The sequence below is a fragment of the Tachypleus tridentatus genome, chromosome 13 (assembly GCF_004210375.1).
Source record: "Tachypleus tridentatus isolate NWPU-2018 chromosome 13, ASM421037v1, whole genome shotgun sequence".
Lineage (NCBI taxonomy): Eukaryota > Metazoa > Arthropoda > Merostomata > Xiphosura > Limulidae > Tachypleus > Tachypleus tridentatus.
In genome coordinates, this window is record NC_134837.1 from 221,811,349 (window position 1) to 221,832,655 (window position 21,307).

At 33.8% G+C, this 21,307-nt stretch overlaps 1 protein-coding gene across 9 annotated transcripts in view; it reads left to right on the forward strand.

Annotated features, from left to right (window-relative positions):
• Positions 1–21,307, forward strand: part of LOC143240526 (VPS9 domain-containing protein 1-like) — a 104,372-nt gene that overhangs the window by 75,887 nt on the left and 7,178 nt on the right. For 7 of the 9 annotated variants that reach the window (XM_076483095.1, XM_076483091.1, XM_076483090.1 and 4 more), the window contains 3 exons: positions 1,615–2,340; positions 15,628–15,815; positions 16,769–16,841. In XM_076483095.1, coding sequence (XP_076339210.1) covers positions 1,615–2,340; positions 15,628–15,815; positions 16,769–16,841 — 987 coding nt within the window. The remainder of the gene's footprint in view (positions 1–1,614; positions 2,341–15,627; positions 15,816–16,768; positions 16,842–21,307) is intronic. The other 2 variants (XM_076483096.1, XM_076483097.1) reach the window with 2 other exon arrangements.

Below are 21,307 nucleotides of genomic sequence, written 5' to 3' on the forward strand. Positions count from 1 at the left end.
TCAAGTGACGATCTTAAGATATGTTTTAGGTGATGGTTCTATAGAAAGATTTGCCACAAATTTACTGATAAGCAACCACACAGGAGCAAAAGTTGTTTTTATTAATTTTATTGAAAAGAATAATATAAGAATACAAGATTGCCATGGATAGTCTTACTACAGTCATCCAATATTAAAGGCAAATATGTTGGAATATGTTAGAGTTGAGAAGTCTTATGATACATTTGGAATAACTAGAAACAGGTATAATGATGAAATTATGGAGGGTTATTCTTTCATTAAAGAACTCCTAGTACAAATTATCATCTACCAAAATCTCTTAAGATTTGCTTGTAGGAATTACAAGATTAATTTCCTAAATATAAGGAAAGGGGTAAACAACTGTCAGGAAGCAAAACATGTAAGGTTGAAATATCAAGGAAAATAAATATAAGATGAGATTAATGTAATGCTGGAGACGATAATTTTCACACTACTTGGTATATAGGTCGAACTTATTTAGCAACAACTGGCAAACTTTGATGTGCACTAGACAACAAGGAAGTGGTATATGAAATTATCAGTGGCAAATTTGTATTTCTACAAATTTAGAGTCCATGCCTTCAGAAGATCTCTGTAATACACTAAATAAAACATAGATTAATATGTATTCTATCAATGGACTTGGAGAGTTTCACAGCTGTCAGAATCTAATAAACAAAGTATGCTGAGAATGATACACAACCAATTTCTGAAATAAACTTTCCCAAACGTCTTTATAATCTTAAGGATGTACTTGTTTGTGCCTCATGTCAAGCAATTACTTGGGGGAAAGATCCTTCTCAGTGACAACAATGCACAAAGATAGGCTAAATACACTGACACTTTTGTACATAGAAAATGACTTGTAAGAATTACTTGACACCAGACAAATCACATGTGCCATAGCTGTCAAAGGTGCCAGGTGGACAATAGTGTAACAAAGTAAAGGTGACATGGTCTGCTGTTACTACTGGGTTTACTATGTGAGTAACAATGTGAATCTTTTGAATGTGTGAGTTGCTGAGTTTATGCATAAGTAGTTTGTTCATATGCTTTCTTGTTAAAATGCAAATTTTGTCTTGTGTTAAGCACCACTCTTCCTGTACAAGAAACATCTAATAGTGTTCGTCAATTTGTAGATGAGTTGCATATCTCTTAGTATTATCCTTCCAATTTATTCAAAAACAAAACATATCTTTTATTTTCAACATTAATCTTTGACAGCCATCATAACAGTCCTAGTAAAAAAAAAAATTACCCTCCGACTCATTTGATCCTTAATCCACCCCTAAAGACCTAGGATCAAATCCTGACTACCATAGCATAGAAATAGTCCTTATCAGAAGTTGGCAGCAGGATAACAACTAAAATGTAAAATAAAACTAACTAGTAATTAGTAACTAGTTACATTTAAAAAAAAAGGTATTAATTAATAATTATAGTTGGGCACTTGTATAAGCTACTGATGAAAACATTTAATGCATTTTTGTGTTTTCTGAAGTTATCAAGTTTCATATTGTTCTCTTAATCAACTGTTTTAAAGGACAAGTGATGTTGGTATATACTGATCTATACCTTTTGATTTTGAACTAGAACTTCATCACATCCTCTAAGTCAGTGGGTTGAAAAAACCGTGCTTCATTTGCAGGACAAGATTAATGTTCTTCTAAACCGTGCTCCATTCAGTGTTAATGGTGTAAGTGATCCTGAAAACAGTAGCCTGTCAAATGACTCTCTGCCTGATTCCATAGTATTGTTACATGATGTGGATTTATCCTGTTCAACCACTGACACATATTTGAATAAAAACAGGAAACATTCTAGTCAGTCTATAGAAAGTTGCATAGACAAAAAACCATGTACTTACAAAAATCTAAAAATACCCAAGAATGATTTAGTAACTTGTTCAGAAGAGTTGCCAGAAAAAATTCTTTTTACCACTGGAGCTTTGCATCAAGACACAGAAGAAACTAATATAGCTTGTCGACACATTGTTAGTAGTACTCATTTGGAAACAAAAAATGTAAATGATCAGTGTAAGATGACAGATAGAAGATATTCTAATGAAAAGCTTCTACCATCTGAGTTTTTGTCTTCCAGCAACAAATCAAGTACCTTTGTACAAGAAACCTACTCTGCTCTACAGCGTCATGTTGACTGTATTGTTTCTGATGTGAATGTGGCAACAGAAACAGTATTACAGATGTTGGGTCTGATGCATGAACAGTTAAACACAGAGATTGCACAGGATATATGTTACAAAGCAGTGGAAGTATGTTTGCTGCAACCACTGTGGCCGTTTCTGCTGGCGTTACATAGGTAAATAAAATGAAATTAATAGTGTTATTGTTCTAGAACTAGGAAAGTGTACATCATTAGTTTCTACTCAGTAGTTAGTTGAGCCTTACTCTAAGTTACATAAACCATTGTTTATGCTTAATTTTCTCAGACAATATCAGATATTTACACTTAGTCCTAGTGTTTACTGTAATTTTTAGACGTGGTGTCTTGCCTCTTCTCACAAATCCTGTCTTGAGTTATACTGCTCTCTATTGGTGCATATTTTTGCTTGCTACTAGCCTTGATACTCCCACTTATTTCTGCATACTAACATTGCAAATGATTATGCAGCAACCATTGACCAATAGGAGTGTAACATTACCCCTATAATAAATAGTACCCTTTCTAATCGTGCTGCTCTTAACAATTTCTTGATTGGCAGTCTCAATAAATAGACATATTTTCACCTAGTTTTCACAAGTTCTAATTTTTCTATTTAATTATGCTGTTTTTTACCAGTTGTGTTCTCATTTGTGAAGAGTTGCAAATTATTTTCTCTTCTTTGTCAATTTCATGATATATACACTCACAGTTCTGAGTGCTTATGACTACATCAGCTGTAATAAAATTACTGACCATGTCCAATGGGTCGGAATCATGATTCAGAGCTCCATGAAGTAATGACTCTGGTCCATTTGGAATTGATCAATTTCATATATGAAACAGAACAAACTGATGATTGTCCTATCTTGGTTTTCAGTGATAAGGAAGTTTTAGATTGTTTAAATCTGAATATGCTTATCATTTGTGTGTCATTTTGGAGGACTTGAACAGGCATCTTCTTTTGGTGGAATTGATTATTCAGGTATGTTATATACTGTCCTTTTTTCCCATTTCCTATGTTCCTCTTCTGCTCTTCTTTGGTTCCAGCCTTTAGGTAATTATTTTAGTGATTCCTTTTTCACTGGATGCTGGGGCTCATGCAAGTCATTTTGGTTCAGGGGTTGGTATACTTTGATCTCCACATGCTATGGATGATTGTCCTTTTGATTATCATCATTTTATATTCCATTATTTGGACTCAAAGGATAAGTGTTTCTTATTTCTTAGTGGGAATTTGACCCTAATAATTTGATTACCTTTCCCTGTATTTCTTTAACTATCCTTCTTGGTTGGGACTGATGGGGACCAGGCTCCTTCAATTTTCCCATGTTTGGAGATCCTTAACAGTTGATGAACATGTTCTTAAAGTTGTTTCAGTAAATCTAGTCCTATACTTCCCTTTGCCTCTCTCATTATCTTACAATTATATTTCCTTCCCTCCTCTATAGGTTTTCATTTTTTGTTTGTCTGATTCATCCCAGGGACATTTCTATCAACATATGGTTGCTTTTTACTTCCTCACAAGATGACTCAGTCAACCATCCTTAGTTACTTCTCCAGCACACTGTCATGGTAGTTTGGCTTGTAAGAGTGGAGAAATTTTCCTGACACCCACAATGTTTTGGTTCATCTCAGTGTTTTTCCACTTCCACATCTGTTAGGCTTTACCTGCTTCACTTTAATTGCAAGGTGTGAAATGTCTCGTATACATCTCATTCTCTCATCAACTTACTGAGTGGGAGGCTTTCTTACATTTAGGGACATGGGCTTCTCTAGAAGCCCTCATTCCTCTTGATCATGTCCTTGTAAGGTATCATTAGTGAGTTTTTATAGATAAATGGAGCCTTGTTGGGGATCCTTTCATTGCTCCTCTTCTTCTTTTCTCACCCTTACATATCAACTTTGACTTGTTGTCAGAACAAAATAATACTACTGTGGATATTCCTCCTCTTCCATTTTTTCCAAAATATCACCTTTTATGGATGCATTTTTTTTTTTTTTTTGGTTGGGAGTGTATCTTGACAATTGAGAGTTTGTGGACTAGTGTTATCTTTCAAAGTCCTCTCTCCATATCAATTTTGGAATTTCTTGCTGTTAGTCAGGTTCCTACATATTTTCTGTGAACTTCTAGGGGCAAGTTAGTAATGGTGGGGGGTTGGGGTGTGTCAGATTTGGATGTTTTTGTCACTCTCTCAATACACCACTTCTCTGATTTTGGTCTCCTGTTTCTCATACTGTGATGGAAGCAGTTGATATTCTCAGTCTGGATTGGTTGGGTGGGTATCTGTATTTGCACTTTCCCACATGCCCTTACAAATACTTCACACTATTCCATGTAATGTAATACCACTGGTTACACATTCACCGACTCGTGTGTTCTACAGCTGTACCGGTTTTTGGTGTTATATATCTTTCTCTTTCTTTATCTTTGACAGTTCTTCATCAGCCACACTCCAGCATGCATCATTCATTTGTACCTTTACTCTGTCTTCTTGCATGGCTTTGTCTTTACCATTGTCTAAAAGACTGGAATTTTGCATGTAGTTTCTTTTCTTTTCCATCCTGTTCTTTCTTCCTCCATGAAGGTTTACCTACATGTGTGGTACTTAGAACAGACAAAAATGGTACATGTGTTATAGTCCTTCTCATCGTATATTTCCTCACATACTGACCTTTTTGTCTTGATGCTTTGAAATAGTGTCTTTCACTTTCTACCTTATCTGGGCTACAGTGTGGCACTGTCTGCCAATTTTCAGTTTAGTCACATTGCTTGTGTTTTCCAGTTTCTAATCTTATCCATGTTGTTGCATTCCTTCTGTTTTCCCATCCTCCCAGTTCTGCTTCCCTTCTAGATTGACACCTCTGTTCTCCTCCATTGGACCTTTTCTATTCATGTTCTTTGAATCACCTTGTCTAGCAGTCCCTGCTCCTGACTTGTTAGAAAACAAACATTATTCTTCTGATGTGTTTGCCACATTTTTTCTATTAGATTCTATGTAATTCTCATTCCTGATCATTTCTTTATGTTCAAGACTTTAGCTACTCAAGAGGCTATTCCTCCTTTCATTCAGTTTTCCCTTTCTTCTTTTCCCATCTTTAAGACTGTTCCAAGCTTGCCTGCCTCCTTTGCTCAGTTAAGGATCTTTGATGGTATATGACACATTGTACTGCTCTCTTCTATGTTTCCTGAAACCATTCATTTCTTCATTTTTCCTGTTTTTTTCTGAAGTTGAATTTTCCATTTAATTTGCCTGGCATTTTTTCCTCTCTTTCTCCTGATAATTATCATGTTTTCTTCCCTTGAGATCTTTCACCTTTGGGGGACATCCTTGTTGGGACATAAAGACTGTTTAGTGTAGATGTTATTTTTTGAATGAATATTGTATGAATGTTTAGTTTTTTATTACCATAAGAATTAAAAACAGACAGTTGTTGGAAGTTGTGCTTGTAACTCATTGGTGTCAAGAATCTAGTGATAAACATATAAATATTATGAGAGGAGAAGGAAACAACAGACAGACAGACAAAGACAATAGGAGAAGAGAGTAAATATATGGCCAAGAAAAGGCTCAGTGTAAAGTTAACTTCAGTAGAAGTGAAGGCCTGATGATTAATGTAGACCTAACCTTTAATATGTAAGACTAACAATAGAAAAGGATAAAAAAAGAATAATTTATTCCATCAAAGTGTGGTTCTAAAGTAATTGAATCAGCCTGAGTACATTTTGACAAAAAAGGATATTTTGAAAAAGATCAAACTATTACTAAAAGAGCAGTATACAATTTTGATAAAATTAATCACAACTGTAAGGGAAATGTACACAGAATACTATCATGATGGAAACAGGGATGGGTAGTTTGGCTTTTTCAACTGAAATTCTAAAGTAACTGAATAGGCCTCAATGGACGTTTTACAAGAATAAGAGAACCATATAGTATTTTTGGTATCCCTGTGATCTCTGTTGTTTAAAGAATTTGTTGTATGTATATTTAACTAGTTTCAAATATAGTTTTAAAAGAAATGGAATGTATGTTTTCTATTAATCATGGTGTGACACCCTTTTTATCATGGGCCTATATATATATATAAATCAGATGTCACCAGGTATTGAATGTAGCATTCTGCCATATATTGCAGTTTTATCTTCTGGCTGAGGCACCCTTATTTCTACTATTCCCCAGATGTTGTTCCCACAGATCATATGCACACATGAGAAGTGGTTTCTTTGTACAAATGCTTCTCTTCCCTGCTGATATCCATTTTTGAGGTAAAAGGTACAAACCTTTTTCCTCCTGCAGGCCTGATGAATGTTATAAATGCTGTCAGTTATTGGTTGAAGTGGAACTTCCATTTACAGTCTGTCATGCCCTAATCATTCTATACCAGGTGGTCCCATTATTTCTGTATTTTTTTTCTCTGGGTCCCTTCATGTTTCCAAACATATTTTAGGCAACACATTTATACAAGATGAAGAGCATACCCAGCTTAGAAGTGATTATGGTCTCCCACAGGTGTGTTATTTTTAATTCCTTCTCACACCCTATGACTTTCTTTTGGGCACTTTTTAAAGGAGAATTGTCTTCTTACTGGCTGACTGTGGGATTCTAGCTTTTTGTTAGATATTGTGTTGTAAGTTAATGTTTTACTAAATTGAAAATATATTTCTGATAGATTCTTATCTCCTCTCACACTTTCTACCTATCTTCCCCACTTCTAGTTTGGTTTAGTGATCTGACCAATATCAAAATGCTTAACAGCCACAAGATTAGAGAAGGTACTAGTTATGATAGGGATAGTGTTGCACTTCTATTGGTGGAGGGTTGCTGCATAATTATTTGCATTTTAGTATGCAAAAATAAGCTGAAGTATCAAGGTTAGTGACAAGCAAATGTTTGTGCCAGTAAAGGACATTTTAAGTTGAGAAAGCATTTTGTGAGATACATATCTGTTGAAAATACATTTTCCTTTTGGTAAATGTTTACTTCTAGATGTTTATTATCAATACCTAAAAACAAGTAATTTGAGGATACAGGTGTTCTGACATATTGCAGTGTGTTACTGATACCAGTAATTATAATTATGCTTAATTAATTTAGGTATGTTGGTGATTATGGTAATATTATTTTAGGAGTAATTCTAGTAACCTTGTTAGATGTAAGAAAATTAATTCATATTGTATTACAAAGTATTATGTTATGCCAATGATTAAGGTGTTACCAAGACATCTATGTGTGTATTAAATTTATGCAAACATTTCAGAAAACATCATTAATCATAACATTATACCATTTTCTGAGATGGTAATGATACATTTATACATGCATTAGATTTATGGAAATATTTCAGATGGCATTATTAACCATAACATTATATCACATCCTAAGATCATACCAATATATATGTTAGATTTATGGAATAATTTAGATGGCATTATTAATTATAAAATTGTACTATTCAATCCAGTGACATCAATTAAAGTATTAGATTTATACAGGTAATTTAAATAGCATCATTATTATAACCTTATACCATTGAGGTAGATGTTATCAATACCTATGTTAGATTTTACATAGAAATACAGTACCCTTTAACCTGAGTGCTTTTAAAAGTTAGACCCCTTGAAAGCATTCTAGTTATAGGGTATCATACTTTTTAGATTAAATTGGTTTTTGAATTAACATCAAGGGTTCTCTTTTGTAATGTGATCTTTTGATGGATAGATTTGAAGATGATGATTTACAAAATGCTAAACTTAAACTGAAAATATGGATTAGGTATGTTGACATCTTGTAGTGGCATGGTAAAGAGAACTTGCTATAATTTGCTAATTACTGAAATAGCCTCAAACCTTCTATTCAATTTACTCTTGAAGCTAACAAAGACAACAGCTTACCATTTTTAAGAAAAACAAGAATAAGTTAAAGTTTGGTCTATCATAAACCTTTTTTCTGTTATGATGCCACACCAAGAATCATGCCATACAAAGTTGCAATAAATGTCACCTTTTTACTCTTATGTTTACAGGTGTTTAAAGGTATGTTCTAATTCAGCAGATTTTAAAAATTAACTGTTGCTTATGAACAATCTTGCATTAGATAAAGGTTTCTCACCTCATATTGTTGATAGGGCTGTGAAGAAATTTAATAAAATAAATGTTGATCAAAATAATAAACTAAAATCAACATTTGATAAAATATATTTAATAAAATGTTTTTACTGTATATTTCAGGTTTATCATGTCAAATTTTTCATAAATTCAGAAAAAAAGTATTGCCATTTACAAACCATTGAATAAAATTAGTCTGATATTATTTTAAACTAAAGTTGAAATAAACCTAATGGAGGAAACAGGTATATGTAAAGTTCAATGTCAATGTGGTCATGAATACATTGGTCAAACTAAAAGAAACTTAAAATTTGCAAAAAATGAACATAAAAGAAAAGTTTAAAACAACTAATGCAGAGTTTTAAATTAACATGTAAGTTATAATGGAAATATTATCCATTGAGAAAGAGTGCTTGTTTTGGTTCAACTGAATAATATGACTGCTAGAAATACTAAGAAGCCATTGAAACAAAGAAACGAGAAAAACAACTTGATCTTAAATAAAAATGAAGAGTTAGAAAATCAGAAACTATGTAGGTGGTGTCATCTTATTTTTGGAATTGTTAACTAGTTGTCATATGACCATGGCTTTTGTACTTACGTAACATCCAGTAACTGTTTTTCACACTTATGAAAATGGTATGAAACCATATTGAAACATGCTGAGAAACTGCTACAACTGTTGATCTGTTTTAATAAAGATTTTTAATTGGGTATCATACAAATTTGTTTAATTGTAGGTTTTAATATTTTAATTATATGCACAAGTTCTTTGAATTTTAACCTTTTAATAAGATCACAGCTAGAACATTGTGTGTCTTTGTTCTAAGACAAACCAAACCATACAGCTTCAAAATGAAGTACAGAGCAGTATTCCATATTATTCAGGAACTTGACTAGATCTCCAAAATGAACATATGGATGTTTTACTTGTGAAGAGCCATAGCATAAATGGAAGCAAGCCAAGCATAATGAGTTGTAGTTAATTGGCTATAAATGCCTCAGAGTGTCATTATCAGATACGGAACTGCTTTCAAACCATTTATGCATTTGCTTGAATAATGCTTTCACTATAAGTAGATTAAAATGCACGTCGTTTCTGAACTTTTTGGCATTTCTATCATTTCATCACCCCTCGGTATGGATTCTTGCACGTGGTGAGGGGACCTCCCAGGAAAGGTTCTGTTCTTTCAGTTTACCTCCTCTGGGATCTAAACATCCACTCATGTATTTGCCTAACACACCAATTTGGCCTTGAATTCCTGTAGACAGGCAGCCTTGGGGTGGCCCAACTAGGGTCAGTCGACTGGTCCACTCAGGCTAGGATCAACCAAGTACCAGTGTTGGATGTTCTCAACAGGTGTTGTGGACATTGTATCTGATGCTGGTGTTTGGGTATAGTGCTAACAAAACCTTGGTGTTGCTGCAGTGTCCTTGTTTGATATTGTAGTGCATCCCCTTGTAGGGCTCCATGGTGGGTGGGGTCAGTGGGCACCAAAATATCCCTTTTTTTATTATGGATACTCCAATTAAAAATCTTAATAAAATAGTGAAAAAACAGTCTATAAGTAAGCAACCACATCTTGAAGATCCTGAGCCAGCAATCCTCACCATCTGTTCCACCTCTTGTATCTTATTTTCTTATATTGCATTCACATTCAGACAAACCTTTAGGGCAATTGTCTCCCTTTTTCATTCAGAAGGGGGACAAGAGGGACTTGCTGGCTGTCCAGAGTCAGTAAAAAAGCTTCAATCTGGTGATATTGGTGGAAACATCCACATCTCAACACAATGAACTCCTCTCGCATCCAAAGGCCATTGGGGATATACCTATTGAGGTTATGCCTCATGCTACTTTAAATTCATCATGAGGAGTTATTGGTGAGAGGGATTTGAAGAACATCCCAGAGTTGGAGAATCTCTCTGGTTTCTCCACCCAAGGAGTTTCTGCAGTGAGGCATATATCCACTCGCAACAATGGAATTATGGTGCTGACCAATGTCCTCATTCTCACATTTATGTCACCACATCAGCCTGCCTCCATCAAGGCAGGTTATCTTAATTGCAGAGTATGGCTATATATTCTAAACCCTCTCCGATGTTTCCAGTGTCAGCAGTTTGGTCATTAAAAGACGTCATGTCAGGGTTCCTTGACATTTGCTTGTTGCAGCGGCAAGGACCATGATGCCTGTGAGTGTGAAATGGAACTTCAATGCATCAATTGCAATTGCTTTCACCTGTCCTATTTTCATTCTTGCCTTAAATGGTTGGAAGAAAAAGAGGAGTAGCATTTAAAAACGATTCATAACATTACTTATCCTGAAGCTCAAAAATTGCTGTCTACCACCTCATCTTGCATGTGTGCTACTGCATTTCATTCCACAACTACAGTGGGAGTGCAGACAGATCTTTCTGTGCCTCCAAACAAATGAAAAGTCTTTTGACCTCCATGGGTAAAAAAGTTGTGAATCAACTTCAACACCTATCTCTGTCCCATACATACATTCCAATAAACCCCAAGATTTACATCCATTGGTTTCAGGTGCAGGCATTTTCTTGGATACATCTTCTTCTCCCACCCCAAGATGCAAAACAGTCATTCATTCACATCCTCAGTCACTGGAATCCCCTTCCAACAGCAAAGACCTGCCTAATCAACCCAGGGCAAGATCCATGGATGTCTATTGACCTCCATGGAATAAGGACAGTAAGGAAAAAAGATGTGGTCGTAAACAGAAAGGTTCTCTACCAATGGAACTGTCGAGGTTTACATTTTACTCTAGATAACATCAAAACACTGATTGCTTCCTTTCATTCTGTATATCATTCCTTACAAGAAACATTTCTGAAACCTGTCAATACAGACACCTTTTGGTGGTTTTCTTTGAACAGAAATGACAGGCTGTGTGATGGATGAGTGCATTGAGGGGTGGCACTATTGGTTGATCAGCATGTGCTCACCCTGTCTTGCCACTTGAAACACTCTTGGAGGTCGTAGCCATCCGTGTTTCCTTTGGTCATACCATGACTATTTTTTCTCTATCTGTCACCTGGAGAGACCTATGATCATTCATAGGGACTTTAATGGACATCATCCCTTCTGGGGAAGTGCTGATACTGATAGGAGGGGTTGCTCTGTAGAGCGTATGCTCTCTGTTCACAACCTTTTTTCAATACTGGTTCTTCCACTTATTTCCATGCACGTAGTCAGTCCTTTACTGCTATTGATCTCTCAATTTGCTCCCCTTCATTATTCTCCCATTTTTCATGGAGGGTTGACAATAATCCATGAGGCAGTGATCATTTTCCTATATTCTTGAGAGAGACAGGCCATGGTCGATGTCACCTGACCTGTGTGCCCCAGTGGAAGCTGGATCCTGCCATCATCTGTAAGCCATCAATTGATGACTGTGTGGTAGTAGTAACTGACTGTATTATACAAGCACCTGCTTAATGTATTCCTAAAACCTCGACACATTTTCCACTATATCCTCGTCCAAGGTGGAATCCTGCCTGCCACATGGCACGGAAGGCTCAAAAACAAGCCTAGGATACTTTCTGTAAATATCCCACATTCTCGAACCTCATCACTTTTCAGTGGGCCCGTGCACATGCTCGATGGGTAAGACATCAAAGCCAGAAGGAATCATGGATTAAGTTCACAACCACCATATCTTCTATCACCAGTTCCAAAGTCATGTGGGACAAGATTCAAAAGGTCAATGGGCAATATAATTCTGTCCCCCTCTAGATCTTGCTCTCTGATGACCAGGAAGTAGCTGATACCCAGAGCATTGCCAATACTCTAGGTGAAAGCTTTTGCCGGGTATCTAGTACTTTTGCTTCTTCTTCCACCTTCTTAGCCACCAAGACTTGGGCAGAGCAATTGCCTCTTTCTTTTTGAGCTGATTATCTCTATGACTATAATAATCTTTTTACACTGGTGGAACTCAAATTGGCCCTTCATTGGTCTGGCAGTACATCGGTTGGACCTGATGATATACACTATGACATGCTGTGCCATCTATCTCTTGCTTCTCTTCTGATTGTTTTTAACTGGATCTGGCAGGAGAATGTTTTTCCTAATGCACCAGGCTATTGTCCTACCTTTCTCTAAGCCTGGAAAGGATCCCAAGATTCCTTCCAACTACTGTCCAGTTGCTTTGAGCTGTCTCTGTAAAACCTTAGAGAGGATGGTTAATGCTCTTCTTGTTTGGTTCCTCGAATCAAACAACCTCCTCTCACCCACCCAGTGTGGGCTCTGACAACAGCTCTCAACATTGGACCACCTGATTCGACTTGAAACATCAATCAGAGAAGCCTTTCTCAAATGACAATATCTTGTATCACTATTGTTTGACATTAAGGAGGCTTGTGATACAACATGGAGGTATGGCATTTTGCAAGACCTCCATGTATATGGATTACATGGCCATTTGCCCATTTTTATTAATTTTTTAATGGACAGGAGATTCCCAGTTCGTGTGTGTTCAACACTTTCCCATTCTTTTCTACTGGAACTTGGAGTCCCTCAGGGCTGTGTTCTGAGTGTCATACTTTTCAGTATAAAACTTAATGCCATCACTGAACAGTTCCCTCTTACTGTTGCAAACGGGCTCTATCGTCAATGACTTTCACATCTTATGTCAGTTGTCGAACATGAGGTCCATTGAGTTGCAGCTATAGAATACCCTCAATCGTTTACTGAAGTGGACCACAGCAAATGGCTTTAACTCTCTATAAAACTGTTTGCATGCACTTTTGCTGTCAATGGTGTATTCACCTCCATATCAGTGAAGTTGTGCTGCCTGTGGTCCCTTTTACTGTAAGCTGACCTTTATACCACACATCAAGCAGCTACGGGTCAAATGTATAAGAGCACTGAATATCCTCCGTGTCCTCTCTTCCACCACTTGGGGAGTGGATTGATATTCCATATTAAAGATATATCGTACTCTTATTAAATCAAAACTCGACTATGAATCACTGGTCTATGAATCACTTTCACGTAGAAAGTAAGCAGTACTCAAACTGCACTATTTATACCAACTTGCTTAATTCTCTATTGGCCCTGGAATCGCTTCACATTGGTTCACACCCTGTTCTCTCTGATATTCAAAACTGACTGGCCCATTTCTCTTTAACATATACTTCTATCCAGTTTTTTCTGGATACCAGGACATGTTGGTACTTGTGGGAACGAGCTCACTGACACTACAGCTAAGCCTATCTGCTCTGGCACTATCACTGCTGTGCCTGTCCCATACATGGACTATGGTCCTGTATACAAGGCTTGGCTGCGTGCCAGCTGGCAGTCGATTTGGAGTGAGCAACGTGACAACAAGCTTTTCCAAATAAAACCGTATATTGGACTTTGGCCATCTAGCTTCCGTAAGGTTCGGGAGGAAGTTGTTCTAACTAGACTACGCATTGATCACAGTTTTTTAACTCATTGTTTTCTTTTATCTGGAACTGATGCACCAGTGTGTAGTGTGTAACACTCAGATCACAATAAGCTACATTTTACTTTCTTGTCTTCATTATGACTCTTAACACCAGCACCAATTTAAAGATGTTTTGTCCCAAGGTTTATCTGTAACGTTAGACAGTTCTATTGGTGATGGTGACACTGTCCACCTCGGTAATGTTTTTAGTTTTTTAAAGGCCATTAATCTTTCTAATACCATTTAAGTTTTTTAATTTATACATTATACCTTTTTAATGTGGCTCCCTTTTTAAAAATCAGTTCATCTAGTTCAATTTGAAATTAGAAACTGGCCGTAACATTAAATAACTCGAAACCAAAACTGGAAAGGCCAACTTCAGGTGACTAACGCTGCTGTTTGGACTACCCTTTAGTCATCCTGGTGAATTATTATAATTTTGCTACATGTCCTTTAATACCATTTTATTACTTTCCTTTTTGAAAATGGCTATAATGTCAAATAACTTGGAAACAGGACTGGAAAGGCCAACTTCAGGTGATTGACAGTGGTTTTTGTACTTACCTGTTAGTCTTCCTGGCAAGTTATGATAATTACAGTTCTGCTACAGAAAGCCCTTTACAACTTGAATTACTGTAGTTTTTCTCTTAACATTGTAGACTAGATGTAAACATTGGTTTTATGGTATTTATGGGTTTTGTTTTACCTTAATTTCCTTTTATGAATTTTACTAAATTTACTTTTAACTTTTTAACGGATGTTTGGCACAGATAGCCTAGCTGCTTTGTGCCATAAAACACCAAATCAACCAACCAACCTTACATCATTTCTGTTGTTTCAAAATATTACTTATACTTTTGAGATTATACAATTGAGATTGTCAGTAGTTCTGATAGTAAGTATTCATTCTCATGTCAATAATTTAGATTGTATCAATAGCTCGGGTGTTTTTATACAAGTACTTCATGAAGATTTAGTGTCCTAAGTAGTCATTGTTATATTGGTAATTTATGTTATATCAGTAATAGCTCTGTACTTATACAAGTAATTCATATGGCTGTAGTATCTTTTTTCATTCTTATGCTAGTAATTTATATTGTCTGTAGCTCTAGTAGTCTTATACAAGTAATTCATATGGTTGTAATAGCTTAGGTTGTTATTCTTATACAATTAACATAAATTGTGTTAGTAGCTCTGGTAGTCTTATACAAGTAATTTTTATAACATCAGTAGCTGAAGTACTTTTATAAGTAATTCATCTAGAAATATGTTGTAATAGTCCAGTATCCTTAAATTTGTATTGTTAATTTTAGTGTACTTTTTTCTAGTAGATGTTCATACAGATAAGATGCTCAAAATAAATTCTGAGAGTGGGAATTTTACCAGTGAAATATACATCTTTCATGATTTGTATGCTTTATTATTACAGTTTAAAATGTTTTATGAGATTGAAGTTAGCTATTACTTGACTTGTTTGAGAAACTATTAAAGAAAGTATTTATAATGATTAAAGGTTATTAATCCTATCAACAGTTTTATTTGTTATTTGAAGTAATCCAAGTAATAATAATATCCTTAAATGGTTAAATTTCCTTAAAATGTAATAATGTTTTGAAATTTTGTTTATTTTCAGATTACTTAAAACTCATACAAGTTGTAATTTAGTTACTTTTTTATTTAGCACTAAAAGCATTACTATTAGGGAAAATAGAAATGTTCTTAAATAATTTTAGATAAACAGTAATAGTCTTGTTTTATAGTTTTATATGACTATGTGCTTAGAGTAATATTTAAATGCAGTATAACTCATCTGTGGCTTGTATGTTCAAGTCTAGATGGTGTTCTGCACCCTTTGCTAATTAAAAATATATTTATTTTGTGATGGTGTTTTAGATTGGCATATAGTGAGGCAGAACAACGTATTGCTCGATCAATATCTCAGCAGAAGGAGAACTGTCCAGAAGATATGGGGATACCTTCTTCATTTTTTGAGAAGAACTTGACTTTTTACCAAGAAATCATTCTGAAAATTGTAAAAATAATAGATATTAAATCCCCTTTAAGTAAACTTCAGCTATTAGGTAAGGATTCATTTTGAACATGAGGCTTCTACACTTATGCATACCCACTATTGAGAAAGAGTATGTGATAAAATAACATGTTATGATGTTTTTTTTGTGAAAAAACCATCATTGTATATATTATTCCTAAATGTTTTTAGACAATAGATATTTTCAAGAGGTTTGCTGTATTTGGAGACTTAAGTGACAACATTTGACTTTATCTAAAGTAGATGCATTTTGTTTAAACTTTATGTTGAAACTCCCACTGAGTACATGTATTCTTACATATTTAATTACTATGATGAAGGTACATAAACATGTACAAGTTTTTGTGACTGCCTCATTGTAAAATATACTTAGTTCTAACATGTTTTGATCAACCACACTGAATACAAGGATTTAATTGAATATATATTCCCCTCCCTCAACATAATCAAGTTGTACACAGTTCTAATTTTATATAGCTGTGTTCATCACTGAATAAATGTATCCTGCTTTTTATGGCTAGCTACACCGACATACATAGGTATGACAAGTTTGGATTATAGTTTGTACTAAACCCCAGGCAGTATAAACTCAGTGGTGAGGCTGAACAGATTACTTAAATTTACCAAAAGTAAGTTTAATCCCTAGTCCTTGCAGTCTTATGAAAAACAATGGTAAATTCTAATGGTGTTAGAATGTTTTTTATACTTTTCACAACCAAAACCACAGAATGTGCTAATGACATTTGATAATTTTTTTACTCTGTTATTACCAACATAAACTTCTATTTAAATAAATTGCAAAAGGCAATATATTTTGATTTTCTTTTTAAAGCATGCAAGTGTATTAATAGTCTTGGAACATTGAAACACACAGATATAAAATAATTTGTTAAACAAGTTCAGATTCAAAATTTATTGTCTTGCTATACATTTCCAGAATTTGTTATTTCATTGTTTAAAACAAATATTTAAATTCTTTCACAGTAACAGTTATACAGCAAATATGTGGAACAACTGATTTTTCAAAAGACTGTCATTCAAGTTTAATACAACCCTTGTAAGTGTTTTGTTTTGAAGTCTTTTTCTGTGAATGTGTGGAATATAGTGCTATTCGTGCCTTGATGAAAATCAAGTTGATACATTTGATAGTAAAAAACTAAAGTTCTGTGATAAATTCTGTTTCATCCCTGTTTTAGGGTTGTCTAATTAAATTAAATTATTATTATGTTGGTGTTTATGAAATTACAAAGGCAGTTCCTGGTTTAGTTAATTTACTCTAGTCTTCTTACTGTTATGTGTTGAACATACATGTTTTGCTTTTATTGTAAGTTATATACCTTTTCATTGACAAACAATTTTTCAAGCTTATCTTCTCAGCCTGTTCTAACTTTCGAGGTACATGACCTCATAATTGTTTAAGTTGTATGAAACAGTAGTTCACAATGGATAATAAAACCCTGCTTAATTGAGAACTCCAGTTTATAGTAATATCGCTTCTGCTAAAGCTGTGTTAGAAATCATCAATTAATAGTTCAAACTGTATTGTTCCATTTGGAACCAGTGTTACAAACTGTGATCCAGTAGTTCCAATAGTACCATCCCATCTGAAAGCTGAGTTGGAAATTGTCTTCCACTTGTTCAAGCAATGTCATTCTGTCTGGAAGCTGTGTCTGGAATCATCACTCAATAGTTCAAATAACATCATTGTGTCTGAAAACTGTTTTAGAAATTGTCATTCAATGACACCACCCTATCCAGGAGCTATATTTTTTGAAACTTTTGTTATTCAAGTCAATTTTGTGTTTTGTTGTTGTTTTTGTGTAATATATGACAATACAATTATACAAGATTGCTAATATTAACAGTCTGGGATGTTTTTTCATTGCATAAGAAAAATTTCAAATATGCTATTTTTTTCTCAGATACTTAAAAGTAATCATTCTTGTCAGCTTGTTATTAAACTTCTCTGTTGTTTTAGTTTAATCTCAGTTTAGTGAGCTTCTTAATATTTTAATTATATTTTTTAAATAGCATTAGTTTATTAAATTAATTCATAACTTGAAAATTGTTGAACAAATTGAAACAAGTTCATGTTTATGTATAAAATCCATAAAAAAAGGCTGTAGCAATTTTGGGGTAAATTTTATCTTCAGTGACATAGAATAGTCATTTCAAATTATGTATGCTAAATTGCTTATATTTATTTTGAACGTAAGTTGCTAATTAGTGATACATCATTTGTTTTTGTTGCTTTTGCAACACTTTCCTGTAATACTTATGCACCTTTTTATTTATACTTTTTGTTCTTAAATAAAATAATAACTTAAGAAGATATTCTTGTTACACATAACTACTTCAAGGTACTGACATAAGTGGATTCTAAATTTGTTGCATTGCAGAACACCAACACTTGAAATATGATACTAAATTTTCTTTATAATTTTTAGTGAAGGAAAAAAAATTCATCTAAATAGTGACACTCTGTTATGATTTGTTGAAGTTGTTCAATCAGATTACTTTTTAAACTTTTTTCATTAAAGGATTTTATGTTTTAAATACTTGTTTTATCATCTGAATATACAGTTACTATACATAATTAGTAAAGTACCTTTTCACATTGAGTAAAAATTTAACATTACTAAAATACAGTAACTTAATATGCAAAGAAGTTTTAAAAATGCTAATGTGTCATTAGAGAATCTGCATTTGAATACTACCAAAATAATATTGAATCAAGACTCAAAAAGGTGTTAGCTTTTCCCAAAGCTTTGTGTATTCAGAGGTTTTTAAAAAGTGATTGAGAAATAGATATCAGTTAATCATGAATGGCTAAAACTAAGTAAATCAGTTTTGTGAAGTGTGTTTGAAAAATAGGCAGTTGTTTATCATGAATAGGTAAAATTAAGTAAAGCAGTCTTGTGAAGTGTGTTTGAAAAGTAGGCAGTTGTTTATCATGAATAGGTAAAACTAAGTAAAGCAGTCTTGTGAAGTGGTTGAGAAGTAGGCAGTTGTTTATCATGAATAGCTAAAACTAAGTAAAGCAGTCTTGTGTAGTGTGTTTGAAAAGTAGGCAGTTGTTTATCATGAATAGGTAAAACTAAGTAAAGCAGTCTTGTGAAATGGTTGAGAAGTAGGCAGTTTTTGACCATGAATAGCTAAAATGGAATAGAATAGATTATTCAATTTTCTAGACACTTGTGTAGCAGATAGATGACAAAATTAATTCAGTTCTGTTAATTACTATGAAATTTCAATAATTAAACTTAATATAGAATGTGTTGTCTTTAGATTAAATTAACCAAGTTGAATATTGATGGAGAACAATAATGGTAATGCTAAGTTGTGTAAACTCTTGTTTGACCTAATAGATTTCAAGCTTTGAATGTTGGGTTTACTCAACTTGTTGTGCTTTAATATATAATGCAAAACAAGCACAATTTAGTTGACATACTAAATCTATGAAAATACATAAATGCAACTATAAAAAAGAAAGAGCTTGATAAGTGTATAATCTGTTTTTGTTTTGAAGTTAATTTAGTTTAGTGTGTGAAACAATCAAAACTGACCAATAGGTCCCATGTCATCATGAAACGTTGTGTGTTCTATTTTTATAGGATAGTGAATGTGCAGTTACACATGGAAAAGCAGTTCTTGGTTACAGTATAAAAATAACAAATATTACCATTTACATGTGGTCATCCAAGTTGCATATTACAACATAAGATAGAAGTAGTTACTACTCAAAATTCTAGTTCTTAGCTAGTCATGGTGCAGTTACATTAACCAGTGTGTATTTCTTCTTTCTTTATCATACATAAAGCTTTACATCATATTATATACTCAGGATATTATCTAGGCTGTATTTTATGGCAAGTCATTTTTTTATTTTTTTATAGCTTAGGATTTTTAAAAACACTTCAAGTACAGCTAAGTTTGTTTAAATATGAGCCTAATAATTTATGAGTGATTGACACTAACTAATACTAGCTTATTTAACAAGCATAAATGGTGTAGAAAAACAAAAATAAAATGCATGTTTGTGCTTTTATATCCATTAAAATATCTGTTTACAATATGATAGAATCATGGTTATCTGTTATCAATCTATATTGGGTAACCCAAAAATAAGGATTTGAGCAAATGTACATTCATACATGGTAAATAAAGCTGTGCACCTACTGCACTAGTTCATGAAGGAGGTAAGTAGCTTTACTAAAAGAATATTTAACACTGTCCAAAGTTTAAAACATGAACAGTTTTTATCAGTAGGAGGAATAATGGTAAGACTATAAAACATCTTTAAATTAAAAAGAAAATCACATGTGACATTGAAGAGAAAAGTGCCAGCAAATGTATAAGAAGGAAGTTGTTGGAAATATGTGAAAATGACTTGAAGAAAAGTAAAATATAGGCTAAGGCTATGATAAGGTATTAGGTTGAGGAATAATTCGTGAGCATTTTTAAATAATTTCATTCAAGCATTACATGCAAGACTATACAATACTTCAATGCATGAACACATTACACCCAAAACATTTATTATGATACTTTATTTCATGTAATACCTAGGTATATAGTATGCATTGTTTTAAACGAAATTGCAAGAAATTAAATGCGAAAAGCAGATAGTGTCGAAAATGCTCGATTTTGTCCACTTGACAGTCCATTTAATGAGCTGAAAATGAAAGCAAAAATTAAAAACATATGAAAATCAAACACACCATCTATTAGAGCAAAAAATTATCTACCAAATGACATGAAATATTTTGTGAAAGTGTTTCATTTATGAATATATTTGTTTAACTTGAAAAAACTCTCATGAATTATTCCTCAACCCAATATGTTGTCACAATTGAGTTTTGATGTTGCAAATATACCATGATTCAAGAAAGTTTACTATAGGTTGGTTGTAACCTTAATCAAGGATTTTGTATCATTTTAAGTTAATTGTATGACTGATAGTGCAAAAATGCTCCACTAGAGCAGAGTTGAATGTACTACTATGTTTATGCTCTGAAATGAATTTCTAGTCAGTGGTTTATTTGCCCAAATAAAAAGTTTGGGTACTTTAAGCATAGCATGTGGTGCATAACCATGGCTTGTGCTAGACTGTCAGTGGAGGAATAGGCCAAATTGTTCTAATAGGCTACTAATTCACTCATTTTCAAGCATGCTACATCAGTGCATGATTTGTAGTAATGTCTATGAGATATTGAGCTATCATATCTATGGTACCATAGTAGTTGTCTACATATATTATATGATTAGCCTTATCTGATATTTGTTTTGCTGTAAATTTAACTCAGGGATGCCATTGACATTATTTAATAACACAAATTGTGCTTTATAGCTAGGATAGAGAAAAATCAATTATCCCTTAACTGTTATTTTTTGTAATAGCCAAGATTGGTCATATGTCTCATGATCCTGGATACTCTACATTAACATGTTAGTTTCAGTTTTGAAGTACAATCTACAAGAGTTTGGAAAAAGAAAGTACATACATAAGACTCTTGTATCAAA